Source organism: Cajanus cajan, chromosome 8 (assembly GCF_000230855.2).
Source record: "Cajanus cajan strain Asha chromosome 8, NIPB_CcT2T_4, whole genome shotgun sequence".
In the NCBI taxonomy this organism is placed as follows: Eukaryota; Viridiplantae; Streptophyta; class Magnoliopsida; order Fabales; family Fabaceae; genus Cajanus; species Cajanus cajan.
Genome location: NC_138524.1, coordinates 3,358,120 through 3,379,373, shown reverse-complemented (window position 1 = coordinate 3,379,373; position 21,254 = coordinate 3,358,120). Strand labels below are relative to the sequence as shown.

At 27.4% G+C, this 21,254-nt stretch overlaps 2 protein-coding genes across 2 annotated transcripts; both read right to left on the bottom strand.

Annotated features, from left to right (window-relative positions):
- Nucleotides 1-341: 341 nt before the first annotated feature.
- On the bottom strand, nucleotides 342-1,671 carry LOC109798657 (actin-depolymerizing factor 5). The gene is made up of 3 exons (XM_020359004.3): nucleotides 1,515-1,671; nucleotides 1,085-1,344; nucleotides 342-883 (listed from the first exon to the last, which is right to left on the bottom strand). Exons 1-3 carry the CDS (start codon nucleotides 1,533-1,535, stop codon nucleotides 733-735), a joined length of 432 nt encoding a protein of 143 aa, XP_020214593.1. The 5' UTR covers nucleotides 1,536-1,671; the 3' UTR covers nucleotides 342-732.
- Nucleotides 1,672-11,562: 9,891 nt separating this feature from the next.
- Nucleotides 11,563-12,659, bottom strand: LOC109798918 (actin-depolymerizing factor 5). Its single transcript, XM_020359353.3, has 3 exons — nucleotides 12,570-12,659; nucleotides 12,102-12,361; nucleotides 11,563-11,900 (listed from the first exon to the last, which is right to left on the bottom strand). The coding sequence occupies exons 1-3, from the start codon at nucleotides 12,588-12,590 to the stop codon at nucleotides 11,750-11,752; spliced, it is 432 nt and encodes a 143-aa protein (XP_020214942.1). The 5' UTR covers nucleotides 12,591-12,659; the 3' UTR covers nucleotides 11,563-11,749.
- Between the last annotated feature and the right edge of the window lie 8,595 nt (nucleotides 12,660-21,254).

Below are 21,254 nucleotides of genomic sequence, written 5' to 3'. Positions count from 1 at the left end.
CCCCTCCTCACATCCTATTTTAGAGTGGGCCTTTAACATTCTTTCTCTATATTCGTACCCAAAAGAAGTAGAAAGTATCAGAAAAGCATAAAAATACTTTTGACTTGGTAAAGAAAGATCCTGCGATTGGTAATTTATTTTAATGTCATCTCAGATCCCAGAAAATTATCATTGTTTCTGATTTTCTATTTCTGGTTTTGTACAAATCCATGAGCGAAGCATTGTGGGCGGTGCCTTGGTTATGGCATTGAACTAAACAGCTAGCCCAGCCCAAGTTAGCAAAACTACAATGGTTAAGTAATTAGTACTTAAGCATTAAGAATGTAGAATGCAAAAGCATATGGTAACGCATCAACTTTCCGTGTGAAAAGTTGAGCCAATCCATTCTTTTCTACAATTTTCATCATTAAAGAGATTACAACCAAAGTTTGTTGCCCTTAACTTATCATACACCCGACAGTCATATATTACATATAACTTATTATTATGACTAAATATTGAAGATTAGATGCCCCACTTACATCACAATAGTGCCGAAACCAACATAATTAAACTAGCATATAAGAATAAGAAGAGCACATGTCATACAGTCATTGGATTGGATTATAGTAACTTATTATATTATATATAGCAAATAAGAGAGAGTAAGATTGACGGATTAATTGATTGATTAGCTAAGCGCATAAATAAGGAGTTTGATAATTAATGATTCCCACTTCATTAAAAAGGCATCTATTTGGCTCTTTCTTGAATTACATCAAATCCCATTTCAGTTGGATCGGTGGCCTGAACTTCATAGCTGATTCCATCCAAGGCTCTTCTCAGCCCATCCTTTGATGTTGCGTAGAGCATCTTTGCTCTTATCCTTGATGCTGTTGGAGACCTGAAAATTTTCGTAAAAAAAAAAAAAAAAAAAAAAAAACCTTGGAATCAATCATCGTATATTAAATTCACACAATAATTGCAATTAAATTACCCTATTGGGGTCCTACAACTAGAAGGGCATCATCGTGAGAGTGAAACGTGGGGGAGTGTAAGCACGGTAGAAGGATGCGATATGGATAAATTGATGAGATGTGAGTACCATGCAATGAAGAAGATCTTGCTCTTGTGGCAATTATCAACGGTGACAAAATCAAAGTCGAAGACGGCATATCTACAATCATCCTTGGGCAAGGAGGCAGCGAGATTATCATAGCTCTCACCGGGACCACCCACCTTATCAACGGTGACAAGCCTGGACCTTTCATCGATCTTGAACACTATGTATCTGTGCACCTTCTTCCACTTCATTTCCATGAAAGAGTTCTTGCACTCATCCGTCACCCACATCCCAGTAGTCGCCTGTTAAATGTTAATTCCCAACCAATTCATCACTATAGATACTATATAATTAACATCATACACAACAAACCCTTATATATTCACCACTTATGTATATTACACCTAAACAAACATACATATATAGATTTATATATTAAAAAAGGTTGCAGATGCATGCTGTGCAGCAGTACCATTTTGAAAGCCATCGCCATTGTTATCAGCTGAGAAGGAGAACAAAGCAGGCCTTATCACTTTTTCCTTTTGCTATTAAGTATCAAGTGTGGAAGGTTGACAAGAATTTGAAGGAAGAGTACTGAGACTTGGTCAATATATAAGCACCCTCTTCATCAGATTGCCACTGCTATTTCCTCATATTTACAAATTTGTCCTATCATCAAATTCATTAGGATTAAATATTAGACCATAATCCTTATCGCACTTATATTTAATCTCTCTCTCCACGGAGATTAAAGTCCTAGATAGATATGAATTTAGATTTGTTAGTTGATACCGATTCAATAAAATTGTTGATTTGAAATAAACCATGGTTTGATTTTATTATTTTATGGGATTAAATTCAATCTAAATCAATTAAATTTAATTTTAATTAGTTAAAATTACAGATTTATATTTTACAAATTTTATAATTTAATAACTAAATCAATTAAAATTATTATAATTTTTTAAATATTATTTTATAATATTATGATTTTATTAATTACACATAAAAATAACACTAATTGTTCTTTTATGATATTTTTATTTATAATATTATTATTATTTTATTAGTTATCCAATGCTCACTTACCAATTACCTTACACTTCATACTTCAACACATACCACACTCGCCTAACCATTTGACTTCACCACTTTCTAAGTAATTTTGAAGCTATTGTTTACTTTTTCTTAGTTCCACACCATCAGATTAAATATTAAAAAAAATTTAACATTTGTTTTCTCTTAATAATATATTATTTGCATGTTGATATTCAAATTGAGAAAAAAATATAAAAAGACTACTTGAATATTAATTATAACTTCTACAATTTAGTTATATATTACAGACTTTTATTTTTAAATATTAAATACTTTAATTTTATTTTGAATATATTTTTATTTAAATTTTGAGATAATATAATGTGTATATATATATATATATATATTTATATTCTATACAAATAAATATCTTTTATTTTTTTTAAGAAAATTGATTAAATCGAACCAAATCAACCTACTGTTAATTGGTTTGGTTTGGTTCAGATCACAATTTTTTTTTTATAAATCTGATCCAAACTAAATTAATAAAAATTGATTGGTTTAAATTTTAATTTACTTCAAATTTAAACCAAATCGGTTCATGAACACTAAATTGTCACCAAGTTATTTTAGATGAGATTTTTTTCTACCAAAACAAATGTTTTTGGCATGATAAATTTATTTTTAGTCTTTTAAATTTAAAACTAATTTTTTAACTTATGTAATTTAAAAAAAAAATATTTTAGTTCACCACTATCATCAATAATATTTTTAATGAGGACATATTGAGCCATTTGTAAAATATAAGTGGGACTTAATGTGATGTTTTTTTTTTTTTTAAATTAGTATGTAAGTTTTGTGTGATAGATTTGGTAATAGACAACTTTTTTATAAATTCATTAATGACATTTGAACAAAGACATTGAAATAATTAAATTATAGAATTAAAAAATTAATTTTAAATTTAAGGAAAAATAAATTAATTTACATCAAATTTAAGTTTTAATTTCATTAATGTTCGTGATTTTTAAACTAATTTAATGTATTATTAATTGTATACTAATTAAAAACCTTTTTTTTTTTGCCATAACCCTCCATTTTTTAATGCTTCACGTGATAAAAAATCTTGAATTAAAGTGTGAATTGCAGAAACTTCGTAAGTACTGTACGATGACATGGAATGAGAAATCATTTTCACCTCACTTGGAATTCAATGTGAAATGGGTGCCAGATCAATTTTCAAAATTAATAATTGTACAAAAGTCGAATGCTCACCACCACAAAATGAAATCCTTTATTTAATTGCAGTTAATGTTTATTGTATATGTGCAATGAATTTTATAATTTAACATATTTATTGATTAACACAAATTAATTGTACACTTTTAACAACGAGAAAACATAAAATAAATAGCATACTAAATTCCAATTATATCAGGGACCCACATTTATTATTGGTGTAATTTTTTTTTAATTTTATAGCAAGTATTTTCTATGAAAAATAATCTTTATTTTTTATTAATAAAAATTACAAAAATAATAATAAATCTATGATCCGATAAATATTTCTGCAACTTTTTTTTTTTTATTAAGTGGATCTTAATAATTTTTTTATTGAGTGAAAATTAATACAGGTAACAAAATTTTCTAATATGTTTAACACAATATTACTAACATGCATTTATCTTGATTTTCAATTTACCCAACGTGAATTTTAACAAAAAAAAATCAAGTTACTATATTTATTATTATTTTTACTAATTAAGAATCTGGTAATTAGCTAAATGTATATCTTCAACCCACTACTAATATTGGGGTAACTTAGTGGTTTTTTTTTTGGTTGAACTTAAATAACACTTATTATAGTTGATAAAATTTTCCAATATATTTAACATAGCATTACTAACATGCTCTTATCTTGATTTTTAATTTACCCAACACCAATCTTGACGACGACGACAAAAAAAAATGTTTCTGTGTATTTATTAATTTCTTAACGTATCATTATTAAAAATTTAGTTATTAGCAAAATTTTACATTCTAAACACATTAAAATGAAAAGATATTTCAGAGATTATATAGTGTGATAATGTACAATTGAGAATAATTATAAAGAATTAGTTATAATATTCTACCAATAAGATAAAATGATAGATAAATTTTTTAATAGTTCATCACTTATAAACTCTATAATTAAATGTGTATAAATTAGAGAAATTTAGACAATGAATGACCTTTTAAAAAATTTCTCATAAAAGTGTGTAAGTGAAAATAAAATATAAAAAAAAGTTTTCTATTGATTTTTGGGGTAATTGTTAATCCTAAAAGTAATTAGCATATAAAAAAAACTACCCACAAAACTTTTGAATGGTGAAATGTTCGAATAAATGAAGAGTTAAAGTGAAGTATCATCAAGTGAAAAGTTTTATATGATATTACACAAAATATTTAAAATTTTAATAATTAAAAAGGAAAATATATTCTTAAAAATTCTCTTTAAATTAATGAGAAAGTAATTAAATATTATGTTTTTAATTCATTAAAATAAATGTAACTTTCTTTGGTTCATGAATTATTAAAAAAAAGCCTCTTTTTGTACTTCTTCTAATTATATGGACAACCCATTAATAAGCGAGGTAAAAAGAAAATTTTGGGAGGAAATATTTTTAAATAAGAAATGTAAATGTTAGGTGATTTTTTTAAAAATCAAAATATGATACCTTTTCATTTACATATATATACGATTTTTTTATACTTTATATTAATTAAGAATATATATATATATATATATATATATTTATTTATTTATTTATTAATGAGTCTAAAGTTTAAGCTATGGCATTATTATCTTTGAATTAGTCTAATTAATTATTAAAAATATTAAATAATTAAAAGGGTAAATTATTATTATTTTTTTATTTTTTTAGATTCATTTGATCATTTATTTGTCAACATGTTCATTTTAATTTTTTTTCTGTTTTTTTTTTTTATATTTTAATCATTTTGGTTCTTGTAAAAAAATAATCATTTTTAATTTGTGACATGATTTTGAATAAATTTTTAATTTATTCAAGACTTAAAATTAATAATATTACATTTATTTATATGAAAATTATAAAATTTAATTAATATTTTTAATTTAATTTACGGGAATACATGTTATCAGTAGTTAGAAAATAATAAGAAATTATAATTTTGAATTGTTTTTTAAACTTATAGTTATGTATTTTTCACCATATTTATAGAATGTTTTGCTTTGAATTTTAGTTGTGTTTAATCATTTTCATATAAATAAATATAATAAGATAAGTTTCAAGTCTTGAGTAAATAAAAAAATATTTAAAATTGTGTCTTAAAATTAAAAATTATTATTATTTTTAAAAGGTCAAATCAATCCAAATTTAAGAGATAAAAAACTAATGAACATTTTAAATGATAAAAATCTAAAATGAATCCTAGAAATAAGATAAAAAAATTAAAATTAAAATTAATTTAATTAAAAATATAAGAAGTTAATATTCAAAAACACAAAATCATTTAATATTTTTCTTTAATTTAGTAGAAGGATAAATATGCTAATTAATCAAAGGGATGTATATATAGAAAACTTTTTTGAGGCTACTTAATATGTAAAGGATTAAATATGAAAAATTAAAATATTTAATAACTTAAAAATAAAAAATAAAAGTAAAAAAAAATTAACTATTTCTTCTTTAAACAATCATGATATATAGATCTTTTTTTTTTTTTTTAATTGCATTCTTTCTTATTAATTAGTAATTATTCCCTTTAGTTCTATATATAAGAAATATTCGTAGAACTAAATTTTATTACAAAATATTCTTTGAATTTATTGATTTAAATAGTGATTGTATTAAATGATATTATACCTCAAGAGTTAATGTCTCTACCAATCAGTGTCACTTGTTGTGTTAATAGATCAATAAGTAATTTCACTTGCATGAGAGTATAAAATAAAATTAGTAATTAATACATATTAAAATAGGTATTTGTTTCTTATAATTAAAATTGAAATATTATATCCATTTGTTTCTTATCTAATTACAAAGAACGGAGGAGTAGTATTTTATTATAATATGATAAATAAAAATTAAATTAGATAAAAGATTACAAAAATTCTTAAAAACTCTTATCAAAGAAAAATATCTAACAACTTTCACTTTCGTTAAAAAGAAATATTTGGATATGAAATTTTAACTTAGACATGAATTTATAACTATGTAAAATAAGATAAAAAAAAATATTTGGACCTATATATCGTGGGCGATGAAACATACTATTAACGTACACAGGACACCGACATTTATTTCCTAGTAAGCCATTCGAAGTACGGTGACAAGGACGAGCACATAAGTTGCAATACAAAGTGACAACAACAGCAAAATAAAGAAATTATAAATGGGCTAAACCCAAATTATTGGTCACGGTATTAATTGATTCCCCTCGTAAAAGTGTGGTGTGTTGTGTCTATAATCTAGATTGCATGAGTTGGTAGCTAACTTCTATATGGAAATAATTGAAAGGAATGAAAAGGACAATTGTGAAAATTTCGATCCACAACAAGAATGAAAATAAAATTACTATAAGCATAGGACCAGAGTCCAGAGCAGCATATTCAGCCAATTTTAGTAATAAAAATAAGGGGAAAATGAATCATTTAATTTCTATCCTTGTTTTAGGTATTTCACGTTGAAATATAAAATTATCTTAATATATTAGTCCTAAAATTTTAATTAATTCTCAAGTAAAACGTGGTTTTAATTTCTAAAATTATAATTTTTTAAATTTATTTTGTTTGACGTTTAAATTTTTTGACACAAAATTTACATTTAATATGTTTGATTTCATAAATTTTTCTTCTTCTAATATATCTTTTAAAATTTTCTATTCCTACCAATAAAATAAATATTAAAAAAGAAAAACAATACATTAATCAAAGATTGCATTAATAATGATTAAGGGTATATTAATAAAAATGTTCAATAAAATATTAATTTAGTAAATCCACAACCAAAGTGAAACAAATTAAAATTGATAAAACGTAAAATAAAATGGAATAAAGAGAACTTTTTTTACACCAAAAATAAAGAGAATAATAATTAACTACTTAATTGAATTCAATTAGAATGTACTGATAATATAAAAATCTACTGTTGTCATATATATATATGGTAAGAGTCAGACTCTAGATTTTGTAACAGTTATTTATATAATCATGTTAATTTAAAGTAATTTCTAAATGATCATAGGTATAATTTTCTTTTATACTTATAATGAATCAAAAATTAATTCTGCTTTGTTTTCTAAAATTGGAAAGGACTTATATTTATATTTTTTATATATAATAATTTCTTTCTAATAATTTTATATTTTTTTATAATTAGGTTAGATATTAAGTTAATAGGTTAGTAACTCAATTGACCCTACTAACTCAACATAATTGGTTAGTCACTTAGAGTTGCTTGTTTGAGTAAAACAGACAAATAGACCAGTTTGGAATCGACTCGCGTATAGGAATTAATGCTTATAAATAAACTAGTTTAGTCAAATTTTTATGTGTTTTATTTATTTTTTAGCTGAGTTTGGCCAGTCCTATGGCTCATCAAACCAGACTATTTTGGATACCTTTATATGTTTGGAATTTTTTTTCTTCATGTTTTGTGTAGAACATGGATCATGTCAATTATAATTGTTATTTACGACATATTAAAACTTCATCTAAATATGTATTTTTTTTAATAAATCTAGGATATATTATAATATAATACTATTTTAGAATATGATTATAAGTCTGTCTAACTAAATTTTATAAAATTATATTATTAGATAAAAATTATTGTATACTTATTTACAAGTGAGAGAGAATTTATTATGAGAGATGAAAGGATTAAAATATAACCCTTAGATTAATTTTCTCTCACTTGATTAAACTTTAAATTTTCTCTCACTTGATTAATCTAAGAGTTATATTTTAACTTTCTTATCTCTCATAATAAATTCTCTCTAACTTTATGTTGCCTATATATATATATATTTGATGAATGCCTGTACTGAGCTCCATCCAGATTAAATATACTTTTCTTTATAAACAAATACACTCATCATTTACTGTGTATTTGTTTTAGAGTTACGTTCAACGTCGTAATTCAAAATTAATATATTAGTTGCTTTGATATGTTTGTATTAGAAAGATGAACTTTTTTTTAACTAACATTAAACGATTTCCCAAACATACTGTTCATGTATTTTATTAGCACACAAATACTAGTTTGTGGTTTAGACTATAACCACGTAGGTACTGTATATCTCGGATCACACCCACACATTCCATTACACCTTTTGTTTCTGAAAATAGTCTTTGCGTGAAAGCAAAGCAGACTTGGTGAAATTGTGAAAATAATAATAAAAAAAATTTGATGATAAACCTGTGCATGTACGTACATCTTGCCAATTAATCAGCGCTCAGTTCCCTTGCCAACTTGAACTTGGTAATCATTCCTTTGTTTTTATATACCTTGTGCTTCTTTCAACTTGGAGATTACAAACACTAAAATCCAATGAAATAGCCAGCAGGATAACTCATGCAGGTGAATAAGGAGGCCTGTTTATCGAACCATGGGCCCTCTTCTTGACTTCATAAACCTGATTAGGCCCACAAGTTGAGGTGGCATGATTCACTTGTTCCTAGCAACACAACCCCAAGATTTTCACTCATATAGATAAATAAATAGTTGAGAAGACGATGGTCGTGCATGTTTATATAACTACTTTTGAGGTAGAGTGGTAGACCACTTGAATCAACTACTTTAATATTAGAGGAGCTGTTTCTGCATGGAAGTACTCACTTTTGTGGTGCAAAATAATCCTCAATGTACAAAACGGCAAATAATATAGGCTAACTTTATCTTGTTGGTCCTTATTCTGATCAAATGTTTATCTGGATTGTCAACATTAGGCGTAGATCAGATTCTAACATTAAATGATACTACGCTTATTCTCATTGATTACACGTAGTTAGAACTGAAAAAAGTATTTGGCAAACTAAATTAAAGGAAGAGACAACATACATATCATGTGCTATGTGTTACTTGTACATTCTGAGATTCAGAATGATCTTCATTCTCAAGATTTTAACCCACAAGATGAGATCGACACAGTTTGTATAGTTGAAGTGCTTAACGCATTTGTCATTTGAATAAATTGGTGTCTTTTAAGTAAGGGTAGGTTAGAGTTACATTATTACATATATCTTTGGATTCCTTGCAGATAGAATCGGATTGGCCAAATTGTCCTATTATAGAGGAAGTGGTGCAGCAAGTAAGGCCAACTTAGGGGGCATGGACCATCCCTTAAACCCAACGTACGGCAAGGGCACCTTGAAGCTATTGTCACATATATAACATAATGGCTCAATGCAACAACTAGTCCAGACACACAAATTCATTAATTCTGACTGCTGCAATACAAGGCCTCAGGCTTTCAGCATTCAGGAGTGTTAAAATCATATCAAACCATTTTAAATTACTAAATTTTAAAAAAAATATATATATAAAAAAGCTGAAAATAATTAAACTAATAATCGAAAAACGAAAAACAAAAAACAGCATTTTTATTGCAATTAAATCCATCTTTAAATTCTTATTAGTAAAATCAATTTGAGATAGCTGAGTCACCCCTTTAATGTACTAATTATCAATAGATCCGTCTAAATCTAGTTTACCTTTAGACTCGCTAACAAAAATTATTTATTATTAATTTTTATAAAATAAAAGGTTATTATATTTTTGATAAATAAATTTTATAAGTTGACAACGAACTAACATATAACTTTTTTTCTTTGGAGACGTTTGGTACACAAAATATTTTGACCTTTTCGAGAATCTTAAATCGAAAATTTTAATTTTTCATGTTTGATAGTTATTTAGAAAAAAATTTCTCAAGAATGTAATTTCTAAAAATCCATTTTTATCTCATTTTCTCGTAAAAATATTTTCATAAGATGATGAAAATTCAACTTTTTCAAATGAGAAAAAAACATTTATAAAAATCACTGTAATCATTTTTAAAACAAAAAATCTCTCTCCTTCTATTTCTCTTTCTCTCTCTATTTTTCTCACTCAATTTATTTTAGGCCTCACTTGGGATTGGGTTAATCCTATTTTAATAATATATGATAATATGTCTTGGGATTGGGTTAATCCTATTTTAATAATATATGATAATATGTAATTAAATCTAGGTTACAACATGTTTAATTATATATTAACTTTTGAGTTTTTAACTGATAAAATATGATTAATTAATTGTGAATAATTTGTAATGCATTCTTTTATAGAAGGTTTGTGCTGAAGTTATTATCATATGTTAAGTCTTTTGTTTCTCTTTTGCTGTATGATGATTATGTAAATTTCACTTTTAGAGATTGGTGGCTTAATTAGTATTAGATTGTGTCCAAAAATTAGCTCAAATCGAAATGTAAACGACTTTAATTACCCTACATTTAGTTAAAGTATCTTTCACACTCTATTTAGATGATGGAGATTGAAATTTTCTTATGTTTCATTGTTTGGATGGTTTAAAATAAAACTTAAAATGAATTTTTATATTCCTTTTATGATTTTACTTTATTCACATTTTACACTCATACTTTTTTTTTATTTTTTATTTTTATCTTATTATACCACTCCTCACAGCACATATAGGAATCGTGTGTTCACAAAATGCTCCTCAAAAGTCAAGAGTATGGGAGTGAAGATGTTTGATATGTTGGACCTCTAGCTAGTGTCTGAATTAATTAATGTTATGATCGATGATGCATCTGCAGCCTTGGATATTTGCTCAACTTCTGAATCGATAGGGACCAGCCTAAAGGGTACCCTACGAATATGATTGTTATCTGTTGATCATATATATATTCCTTTACTAGTCTGCCAAGCAAACAGAAGCTTTTTTGTAGAATTGGAATAATATAATCTAACAAACTGCTAGCGAGAAATAGTTAATTTTATGAAACTTTGTAACTAAAAATAAAGTTTTGGAATTGCCACTGCCTGATCTGTAGCATGTCAAACTTTATGCAGATCAAAAGCCACCGATGCTAAAAACCACTATCTGTTCGAGATTTTGAATCATGTGGCATGCTTCTTCATACCCAACTTTACTGAGAGAGGAAGGATCAGCAAGATAATCGTTTATAACTGCCATTGCCACTCTGCTAGTGCCAGCTTTCACGTGATGGGATCCAAGAAACAAATAACTTTTCTCTTTTGGATTTTCAAACTGAAACCTATATGTTTTTTAACTTGCTTAGCCCACAATTTTTTTTCTTTCATTCTATTTGTTTTCATTTTTCATCTAGACAAAAGGAAAGAGAATATAAACTACACTTAGAAGAGGTACGTCAGGATTATTAACACACGTTTTTAAATATATTAAATTCTCCTAAATATGCACATGGTGCGGAATCCAACATAATTAAACTAGCATATACTATAAGGACAAGAAAGAAGAGCACATGTCATACAGTTATTTGGATTATATTATATTATAGCAGATAAGAGAGTAAGATTGATGGATTAATCGATTGATTAGCTCAACACATAAGTAAGGAGTTTGATAATGATTCCCACTTAATTAAAAAAGGTATATCTATTTGGCTCTGTCTTGAATTACATCAAATCCCATTTCAGTTGGATCGGTGGCCTGAACTTCATAGCTGATTCCATCCAAGGCTCTTCTCAGCCCATCCTTTGATGTTGCGTAGAGCATCTTTGCTCTTATCCTTGATGCTGTTGGAGACCTGAAAATTTTCGTAAAAAAAAAAAAAAAAAAAAAAAAACCTTGGAATCAATCATCGTATATTAAATTCACACAATAATTGCAATTAAATTACCCTATTGGGGTCCTACAACTAGAAGGGCATCATCGTGAGAGTGAAACGTGGGGGAGTGTAAGCACGGTAGAAGGATGCGATATGGATAAATTGATGAGATGTGAGTACCATGCAATGAAGAAGATCTTGCTCTTGTGGCAATTATCAACGGTGACAAAATCAAAGTCGAAGACGGCATATCTACAATCATCCTTGGGCAAGGAGGCAGCGAGATTATCATAGCTCTCACCGGGACCACCCACCTTATCAACGGTGACAAGCCTGGACCTTTCATCGATCTTGAACACTATGTATCTGTGCACCTTCTTCCACTTCATTTCCATGAAAGAGTTCTTGCACTCATCCGTCACCCACATCCCAGTAGTCGCCTGTTAAATGTTAATTCCCAACCAATTCATCACTATAGATACTATATAATTAACATCATACACAACAAAATCCACAAACCCAAATTTATCACTTAAGTATATTACATTAAAACAAACAAACACTCCTTGTATGATAATATATATATATATATATGGAAATATTAACAGATAGAATAAAAAAGATATTGCAGATGCCGTGCAGCAGTACCATTTTGAAAGCCATCGCCATTGTTATCAACTCAGAAGGAGAACAAAGAAGGCCTTACTTTTTCCTTTTGCTATCAAGTGTGGAAGGTTGACGAGAATTTGAAGGAAGAGTGGGACTTGGGTCAATATATAAGCAAGGTCTTCATGAGATTGCCATTGGTATTTCGTCATATTTACGAATGTGTCCTCTCATCAAATTACAAATTAATTAAGATTAAATATTGTAACCTCTAGACTTAAAAGTTGATTGTGAATGTGTTTGGAGTTGAGTTGAATTCAAATTCACACATTTTTACTTTACTTTTTATGCATTAGAATGACTATATTTTTGTTGTATATAATTTTAAATTGATATTTAAATAATATATATTAAAAGTATGTTTGGATAAAGAATTTAAATATAATAATTTATTTATTTAAAGATTTTTAATTCTTTGAGATGAAATGTTTTATTTTCATAAAAAAATTATAAAGAATTTAAAATTTAGACATTTATGAGATTTTTTAAAATAGTAAAATTTAAATTTTTTAATTTTTTTTAAAATTATATATTTTTTTTATATTTCACTTATATATTTTATTTTATATTTTATTTTTTCGTGTTTTAAAACTTATTAAATACTTAAAAATTAATATTTATTTTTATAAAATTTAATTTAAAAATTTCAACATATGAATATATTTTTAAAATTAATTTTACATAATAAAATTAAATCATCATATTCAAACTAATTATTTAAAATTTAAAAATTTTGAATTAATTTATTCTAATAAAATATTTCAAAAATAATAAAAATTAAAATTAAAATAATTTAAATATCAAGAATTTTAAATTCTTTAAATTTTTAAAATTTTTAATCCAAACGCAATAAGTAGTGAGTTGGTCAATATTCATCAATATTGTACATTCTACAATAAAAAAAAATAAAAAAATCATCATAAACCTGTGCATGTTTACGTACATCTTGCCAATCACTGTTCAGTTCCCTTGCCAACTTGAGCTTGGTAATCATCCCTTTGTTTTTATATACCTTGTGCTTCTTTCAACTTCGAGATTTCATGCCCCAATAATGGCCAAAGTTGATTTTCCCATGCATTTGTCTAGGAAAATGAAGCCAATGGAGTTAATACCGCAACCAATGTCATACTATCATTTAGCTGAAATTGAGACAGTGATAGAAATTCTGACACATGCAGTGACTCACATTTTGTTTTAAAATTATTTAATTCAATATCACAGTCACACATGCAGTTCTGTGTCACCATGTTTTATTTTTCCACATGCATTGCTCTAGCTCATAGAGAGAGATGATAAATGGAGATTACAAACACTAAAATCCAATGAAATAGCCAGCAAGATAACTTATGCAGGTGAATAAGGAGGCATGTTTATCGAACCAATAGCCCTCTTCTTGACTAAATAAACCTGATTAGGCCCACAAGTTGAGGTGGCATGATTCACTTGTTCCTAGCAACACAACCCCCGAGATATTTGCTCATAAATAAATAAATTGTTGAGAAGAGGATGGTCGTGCATGATGTTTAACTACTTTGAAGTAGAGTGGTATAGACCACTTGAATCAACTACTTTAATATTAGAGGAGCTGTTTCTGCATGGAAGTACTCACTTTTGTGGTGCATAATAATCCTCAATTGACAAAACGGCAAATAATATAGGCCAACTTTATCTCGTTGGTCCTTATTCTGACTAAATGTTTATCTGGCTTGTCAACATTAGGCGTAGATCAGATTGTAGCTCTATACTAAGCTTATTATGATTGTTTACACCTAGCTACAGAACTGAAAAAGTTATATTTGGCTAACTAAAATAAAGGGGAGAAACAACATATACATATCATGTGCTATGTGCTGCTTGTACATTCTGAAAAAGAATGATCTTCATGCTCAAGATCTAATCCACAAGATGACACAACAGTTTGTATATAGTTTAAGTGCTTAAAGCATTTGTCATTTGAATAAATTGCTGTCTATTAAGTAAGTGCGCAGGCTAGAGTTACATTACATTTGGATTCCTTGCAGAATCAGATTGGCCAAATTGTCCTATGATAGAGTAAGTGGTACAGCAAGTAAGGCCAACTTAATTAGGGGAGTATGGACCATCTGCTAAACCCCACCACAAGGTGTTGGGTACCGGGAGTTACCACACATATATACATGTCTCTACATTAGTGAGATTAGACATCATTCAAAAGACCTCTCAACCAATAGAGACAAGTGTGCATATATAAATCCATGTTCATCCTCTTGTTTGAACGATGTGGAACTTTGCTTGCATCCCAATACAACGCTACCTTGAAGCTATTGTCACATAACATAATGTCTCAATGCAACACAGCTATAATCAGAATTAACACACAAATTCATTAATTCTGACTGCTGCAATTCAAGGCCTCAGACTTTCAGCAGCACCTGGAGTGTTAAAATCAAACCAAACCATTTTAAATTTCTAAATTTCTAAAATAAAAATTAAAAAAAAAATGAAAATAATTAAACTAATAATTTATGTTATATTGCAATAGTTCATCTTTCAATTCTTATTAACAAATCATAATCCATTCCTATATATAAGAAACAAATGAGAGTCTTGTTTTGATTCTAAACTTTAAATTCTAAATGTATTAATGGATAATTTCTTTTTATATTCTTGATTTATTATCAATATATTAAAGAGTCGTGTACTCACTTTTCATGAAAATGAATGCATTTATTAGACAACTAATATTATGAGTCATGCTAATTGATTGAAAAAAAATTATTTAAATTTTGAGTACCACTTACACATTTAGTTGCATGTGTATTTTTGGAATAAAATTTCAAATTATGACAACATTAATTACAATCAACTAATTTGATGAACTAAGTATTTGTTTCCTATAAGTATTATGTATAATATCATGAAAGTTTCGTGTTTTGATAAAAGATCAACTTAAAGATAAAATTACTAAAATTTATATATATATATATATATATTTAAAAATCATGATGTATTGTGGATTTTTATCTAAATTAATTATTGATCTAGTTAGCCCAAAAAGATCATGTTATTAATTGGCTCAATAAAATTAAACTACTTATACTATTCACAAGTTATAAGAGATCTCTTAGTTGAGTACATGACAACACATGTTATATTTTGCATATGTGGTTGAATGGTTGAGTGGTGTTGTGCATATGTTATATTGTTATGTGGATAAGTTGTAATATTGCTCAAGTTGAAAATTATATTGTGTTGTTCATATGCCATGTTGATATGTTGATAATTGTATGATGGTGTTGCAGGTTGAGAATTTGTTGTGTTGCGTTATTGGGTTGCAAGGGGATAATGATTGATACACGTTGAGTTGTTTCAATTGTAATATAGCTAGTTTAAAATACTTCTAGATCATGTTGTTTGTTTTGAAATTATAACTTATCATTGTATGTTTTTTTATAGTTAGACAACGATGATCATACTTAATATAAAAACAGGATTAGATGTGAAAAGGAGTACATTTCTGAGAGTCATGTTGGAGGATGACAGTGTTGCTTTATACTACCCTTGTGTAGCATTCTTTTAGTAGTTGTTACTTGATCGACAATCTAAGTTTACACTTTCATTATTGAATTATTTCTCTTTCTCTCTTTTTCTCTCTCTCTCTCTCTCTCTCTCTCTCTCTCTCTCTCTCTCTATATATATATATATATATATATATATATATATATATATATATATACTTGTATAATTATTGTAGTAGTTCCATGGAGAGGTTTATTATATTATTTCAATTATTAATAAAAATTTTATTCATGTATATATTACTACATGTAATCATAGGTAATTAGATATTTATTTTTTGCTATTAGTTATTAAACTGTGAAACGTAAGAACCTAGCATGTTATTGCATTTTATTTTATGATTATGTAAAATCCAATTCATTTATAGAGATGAATCATGACTTAATTAGTTATTAAATTATTTTTTTATTAATTGTTAAATCAAAAACAATTTTGAGGATCATAAAAATAAATTAAAAAATGATAAATTGATAAACTAAATTAAATTGAACTACAAAAAAAATCATTTGGTTTGGTGTGGGTTTGACATTAATTACATTCAAAATAAATTAAATCACACAACATGTTAATTTTATATTTGGCTTCTTTTTATCCTTTCTAAAAATCAAATCAAATCGATTTGCAAACAACTTTACGATTTAGACGGTGGAAATGAAGAGTTTTTTACCGAAATAATATTATTTTTAAAAAAATTACCTAAATAGTAACTGTGCGAATTTATTTACCAAACTAGCAATGTTTACTGTTCACGTTGAAATAGAAGGATTTGGTTTATTATCAAGCACCGGTTGTTGAAATGTTGTTGAAGAACTACCAGGTTCATTAGTGAATTCCGGTTGGTAAAAGGATTGCATGTATTATATATTGTGCTGAAGATGGAGTTCTAAAATCTACTCCAAATAAATTTGTAAAAAAACTCTTTGAAGTTGTTGCAAACGAATGTCTTCTGTCAATTATGTTTTTGTGCGGTGATGTTGTGTGGAGGATTTGATACATGTTGATGAGTCTCTTCATACGATCGCATGGAAGTTGCACCAGTTTCAAATGTTGTGGAAGTCCTTCATTGTTGATGGGCCCTTGGATCTTGTACTAGTCGTGGCATAGATAGGAAATAGATGGAATTGGCCATGTACCATTCCATGTATTCTCGTGTTTGAAACAATTTGTCTTACATTGGATGACCCATTAATGTGTGTTCACGTCTATTGTTTCATATGTCGGCCCATCAGAAGGGGCTAGAACGGCCCGTTCCAAATTCAGAACGGTTCGTTTTGGTTCCACTGATCATGCGTTAATTTTGAATCCGAAACGGCTCGTTCTGAATCCGGAATGGGCCGTTATGATCCATTCGTTATGTGTTATTTTTTCATTTGGAACGGCCTGATCTGATATCAAAACAACCCATTCTAAACGTAAACAGTAAACAGTGTTAGTTTGATAAATAAATTTGCACAGTTGCTATTTGGGTAATTTTTTAAAAAAATAATATTATTTCGGTAAAAAAATTCGGAGATGAACAGCACGAAGAATAATGAAATTCTCTCAATTTTCGTAGGAGTTTAATATTCCTTTTTATACATTTCACATTCTAATATTTACATCTATCTTACCCTTATACTGTTTTTTATTTATTTATCATATTTATTATTATTTTTCTTTTCTATCTATTTCTTTTGTCTTATGGATAACATTAGTTTTTTCACTCCATCTTTTTCATCTAACCGCTATCTTATTTTTTCTCTATTTTTCTTTTCATTTTTATATCCCATTATTCATCACATGTTGTCATATCTTTTCTTCCTGCCTCTCTTATTTTCACCCCCAATCCACTCTATTTTGAGGTTCATGAATATCAATACTCGAAGTGTATACATCAAAACAACGATTATTAGTCTTCCTAAACGTACTTAATATCAAACCTTTATTCTTCTCTAATTTGAGGCAAATAAGAGATAACACCCGTCTATTTGTTTTTTCATTTCAATATAAAATATTCATAAAATGATTATTTTATTGTATTTTATTTCATTTCCTTTTATTATTTCTTTCCTCACTTATATATACATGTATACTTTCAGTCTCAATTGAGGCCTTTGTTAAATCATAGAACATAGAATTACGTATGGTATATATATATATATATATATATATATATATATATATATATATATATATATATATATATATATATATATATATATATAAATATATATAACATTGCAACTCCATTAATTAATTCACGCGTAGGTAACATTATTTTCCAAAGGGGATGTTATTGGAAGAGAAGACAAAAGGCATGCTTTCTTTAATGACCACTCCTCACAGCACATACAGGAAATGTATGTTCACAAAATGCTCCTCATCAAAAGTCAATACTAGATCAGGTAGGTGAATTCCAAGCTCCTAACCCTATGCTCATGCTAGTTTCGAAGAGTATTTTTTTTTTTAATCATATTATTATAATGAAATATATATTGATCAGTTTTATTGAAGATCAATCTTCATAAAGATTTTTTTTTGACTAATTTAATAGATTTTTTTTTTTAATAATCACATTTTGTTCATACATAATTCAAACCAAAGAGTATGAGAGTGAAGATGTTTGATATGTTGGACCTCTATTCGGAAATTAGTGTCTTTATTAATGTTATGGTCGATGATGCATCTGCAGCCTTGGATTTGCTCAAGTTCTGTATCCCTAGGGACCAAGTTTAAGGGTACCTATGATTGTTATCACTTGATCATATATTCCTTTACCAGCATGCCAAGAAAACAGAAGCTTTTTGTGTAATTGGAATAAAATAACCTATAAAACTGCTAGTGGAATAGTTTATGAAACTTTGTAACTAAAAATAAAGCTTTCGAATTGCCACTGCCTGATCTGTAGCATATCAAACTTTATGCAGATCAGAAGCCACCGTTGCTAAATACTACTGTCTATTTGATTTTTGAATCATGTGGCTTATTTCTTCATAGCCAATTTTACTGAGCGTGCAAGAATCAGAAAGATGCACATAAATAACTGCTATGCCACTCTGCCTGGGCCAGCTTTCACGTGATGGGATCCAAGAAACAAAGAACTTTCATCTTTTTGGAATTTCAAACTGAAACCTAGTTAAATTGCTTAATTTGCCCACTAAATTTTTCTTTCTTTGAATTCTATTTGATTTCATTTTCATGACGAAAGGAAAGAGAATATAAACTGTACTTAGAAGAACCGCTATGATCACCCTGATGATAAGGAATTAAGATAGAATCTTAAGTTCATAATCTTATTAATTAGTGTCACTATAATTTTTATAAACAAAAAAATTACACTTAGAAAAGGTATGTTAGGAATATTAGCTTACTTATTTTAATATATTGTCTTTGTTTAGTTAAATTCACCTGTAACTTAATATATTTAATAAGTCTCATTAATATTTAATGGGATGAAAATAATGCAATATTGATATTTCTTATATACAAAATACTTCTAGTAAGGAAATTGCTTCAACATAGTCAAAGTTTCGAATTTAAATCTTAAATTTGATAAATAAAAAATATATTAAAAGGAATTGTATTAATGCAGCTAAAGCCTCACAAAAGATATTAGACTTTGATAAAATTAGAGGATTCTCTCACTAATACCATAGTAAAAAAGAAATGTTTCCAATAAGGAGAGAATGTCAAGTTTATTTTTATTTAAAAACATTTTTTTTATTCTTTCAACAATTATTATAAACATATTAATTTTATTTTGGATTTATACAATAATAAAATTTTGATTCAATTACATGTCCAAATCTTACTATTTTGACCCTATACATGAAAAATATGTTTTAGTCCGTGCACAAACAAATTTAACGAGTTTTAGTCACTATTCACTACATTGAATTATATTTTAACTCTCTTAATTTTGGGAGTTCTGCACCACCTATTTCTTTTTTTTCTTTTCTTATGCTTTAATTTTACACCCAAGTTTCCATTTCATGGCAATTTTAGAACACCTAAAACTGACTAAGCTGAAAAAACAACCAACAACGGGGATCAAAAGGTGTTAAATTTGCTCATCCATAAACTAAAACTTACAATTGTAAGTTTAACAAGTATAAATATCATAGTATAAAAAAAAGTATAAATATCATTTGAGTAATTAAACCTAAAATTTCATTTTCATTATTTGCTATAAATTTTTTTTTTTAAAATTAGAATGTAAAAATAAAGTATCATTTTCGTAATTATTTATAAAAATAAAATACATTTTATCAAAATAAACATTAAACAAACACCATAAAAATATACACCATGAGTAAGCATTAGTACAAACATAGAACGGGACATGCATAATCATAGTAACCTTTGAATTTAGTTTTCAATAGTACCAAATCTAATATACCTACAGTATTGACTTTTCAATATATTAGAATTTCTCCACTATAAGAGACAATTGACATGACACAGAGCACCAAATGCAGCCGACAATTACGATGATCTGAATTAATCATAAATAATAACATATAACAAATTTTTCAAGAATCAAACTGGAGCTTATAAGTTAGGCAAGACTGATTAATTATCTCAGTCCATCTTCCTTCTTATCAGGCTCGCCCACTTATTAAGAAAGTGTTTATAATTTTAATTCGGAATGCTTTTAAAAGTACGTTATAATTCTTGCAAGTTATTTTTTAACTTATTTTAATTAACTTAATATAACTTGTACCTTCTGAGATAGATAGCTAATCTTTATCTCGCTTTTGTCGCTCAAGACTAGAGAGATGTGTTCTCTTTGAGCTTGGTAGCCAATCTTTATGGTTTGTCTAAAGTTAGCTCTTCGCATCTTTGGGTTGAGACTGGAGAATTGTGTATCTTTGAGCTCAGTAATCAATCTCTTTAATTGATCTAAAGCCTATTTATTTCTTTGGCTTTAAGCTGAAAGATTGGGTATCCTTCGAGTTCAATAACCAATCTTTATAACTGGTCGCTAAAGTCCACACATTTGGCTCTAGACTGGAGAGCTATCTACCTCTTAAGTTTATTCTTTGATCTTTGTAATCGATATAAAGCCTCTTTGGCTCATTTGGCCTGACGGATATATATCATCCGAGTTTAGTAATCAATCTATGTGAT

Excerpts from the sequence above, each read along its gene's own strand:
- LOC109798657 (XM_020359004.3), bottom strand. The coding sequence starts at position 1,535 with ATGGCGATGGCTTTCAAAATG. Across the intron at positions 1,345-1,514 it reads TGGCGATGGCTTTCAAAATG|GCGACTACTGGGATGTGGGT; the intron begins GTACTGCTGCAC and ends AACATTTAACAG. Across the intron at positions 884-1,084 it reads AAGATCTTCTTCATTGCATG|GTCTCCAACAGCATCAAGGA; the intron begins GTACTCACATCT and ends GAAAATTTTCAG.
- LOC109798918 (XM_020359353.3), bottom strand. The coding sequence starts at position 12,590 with ATGGCGATGGCTTTCAAAATG. Across the intron at positions 12,362-12,569 it reads TGGCGATGGCTTTCAAAATG|GCGACTACTGGGATGTGGGT; the intron begins GTACTGCTGCAC and ends AACATTTAACAG. Across the intron at positions 11,901-12,101 it reads AAGATCTTCTTCATTGCATG|GTCTCCAACAGCATCAAGGA; the intron begins GTACTCACATCT and ends GAAAATTTTCAG.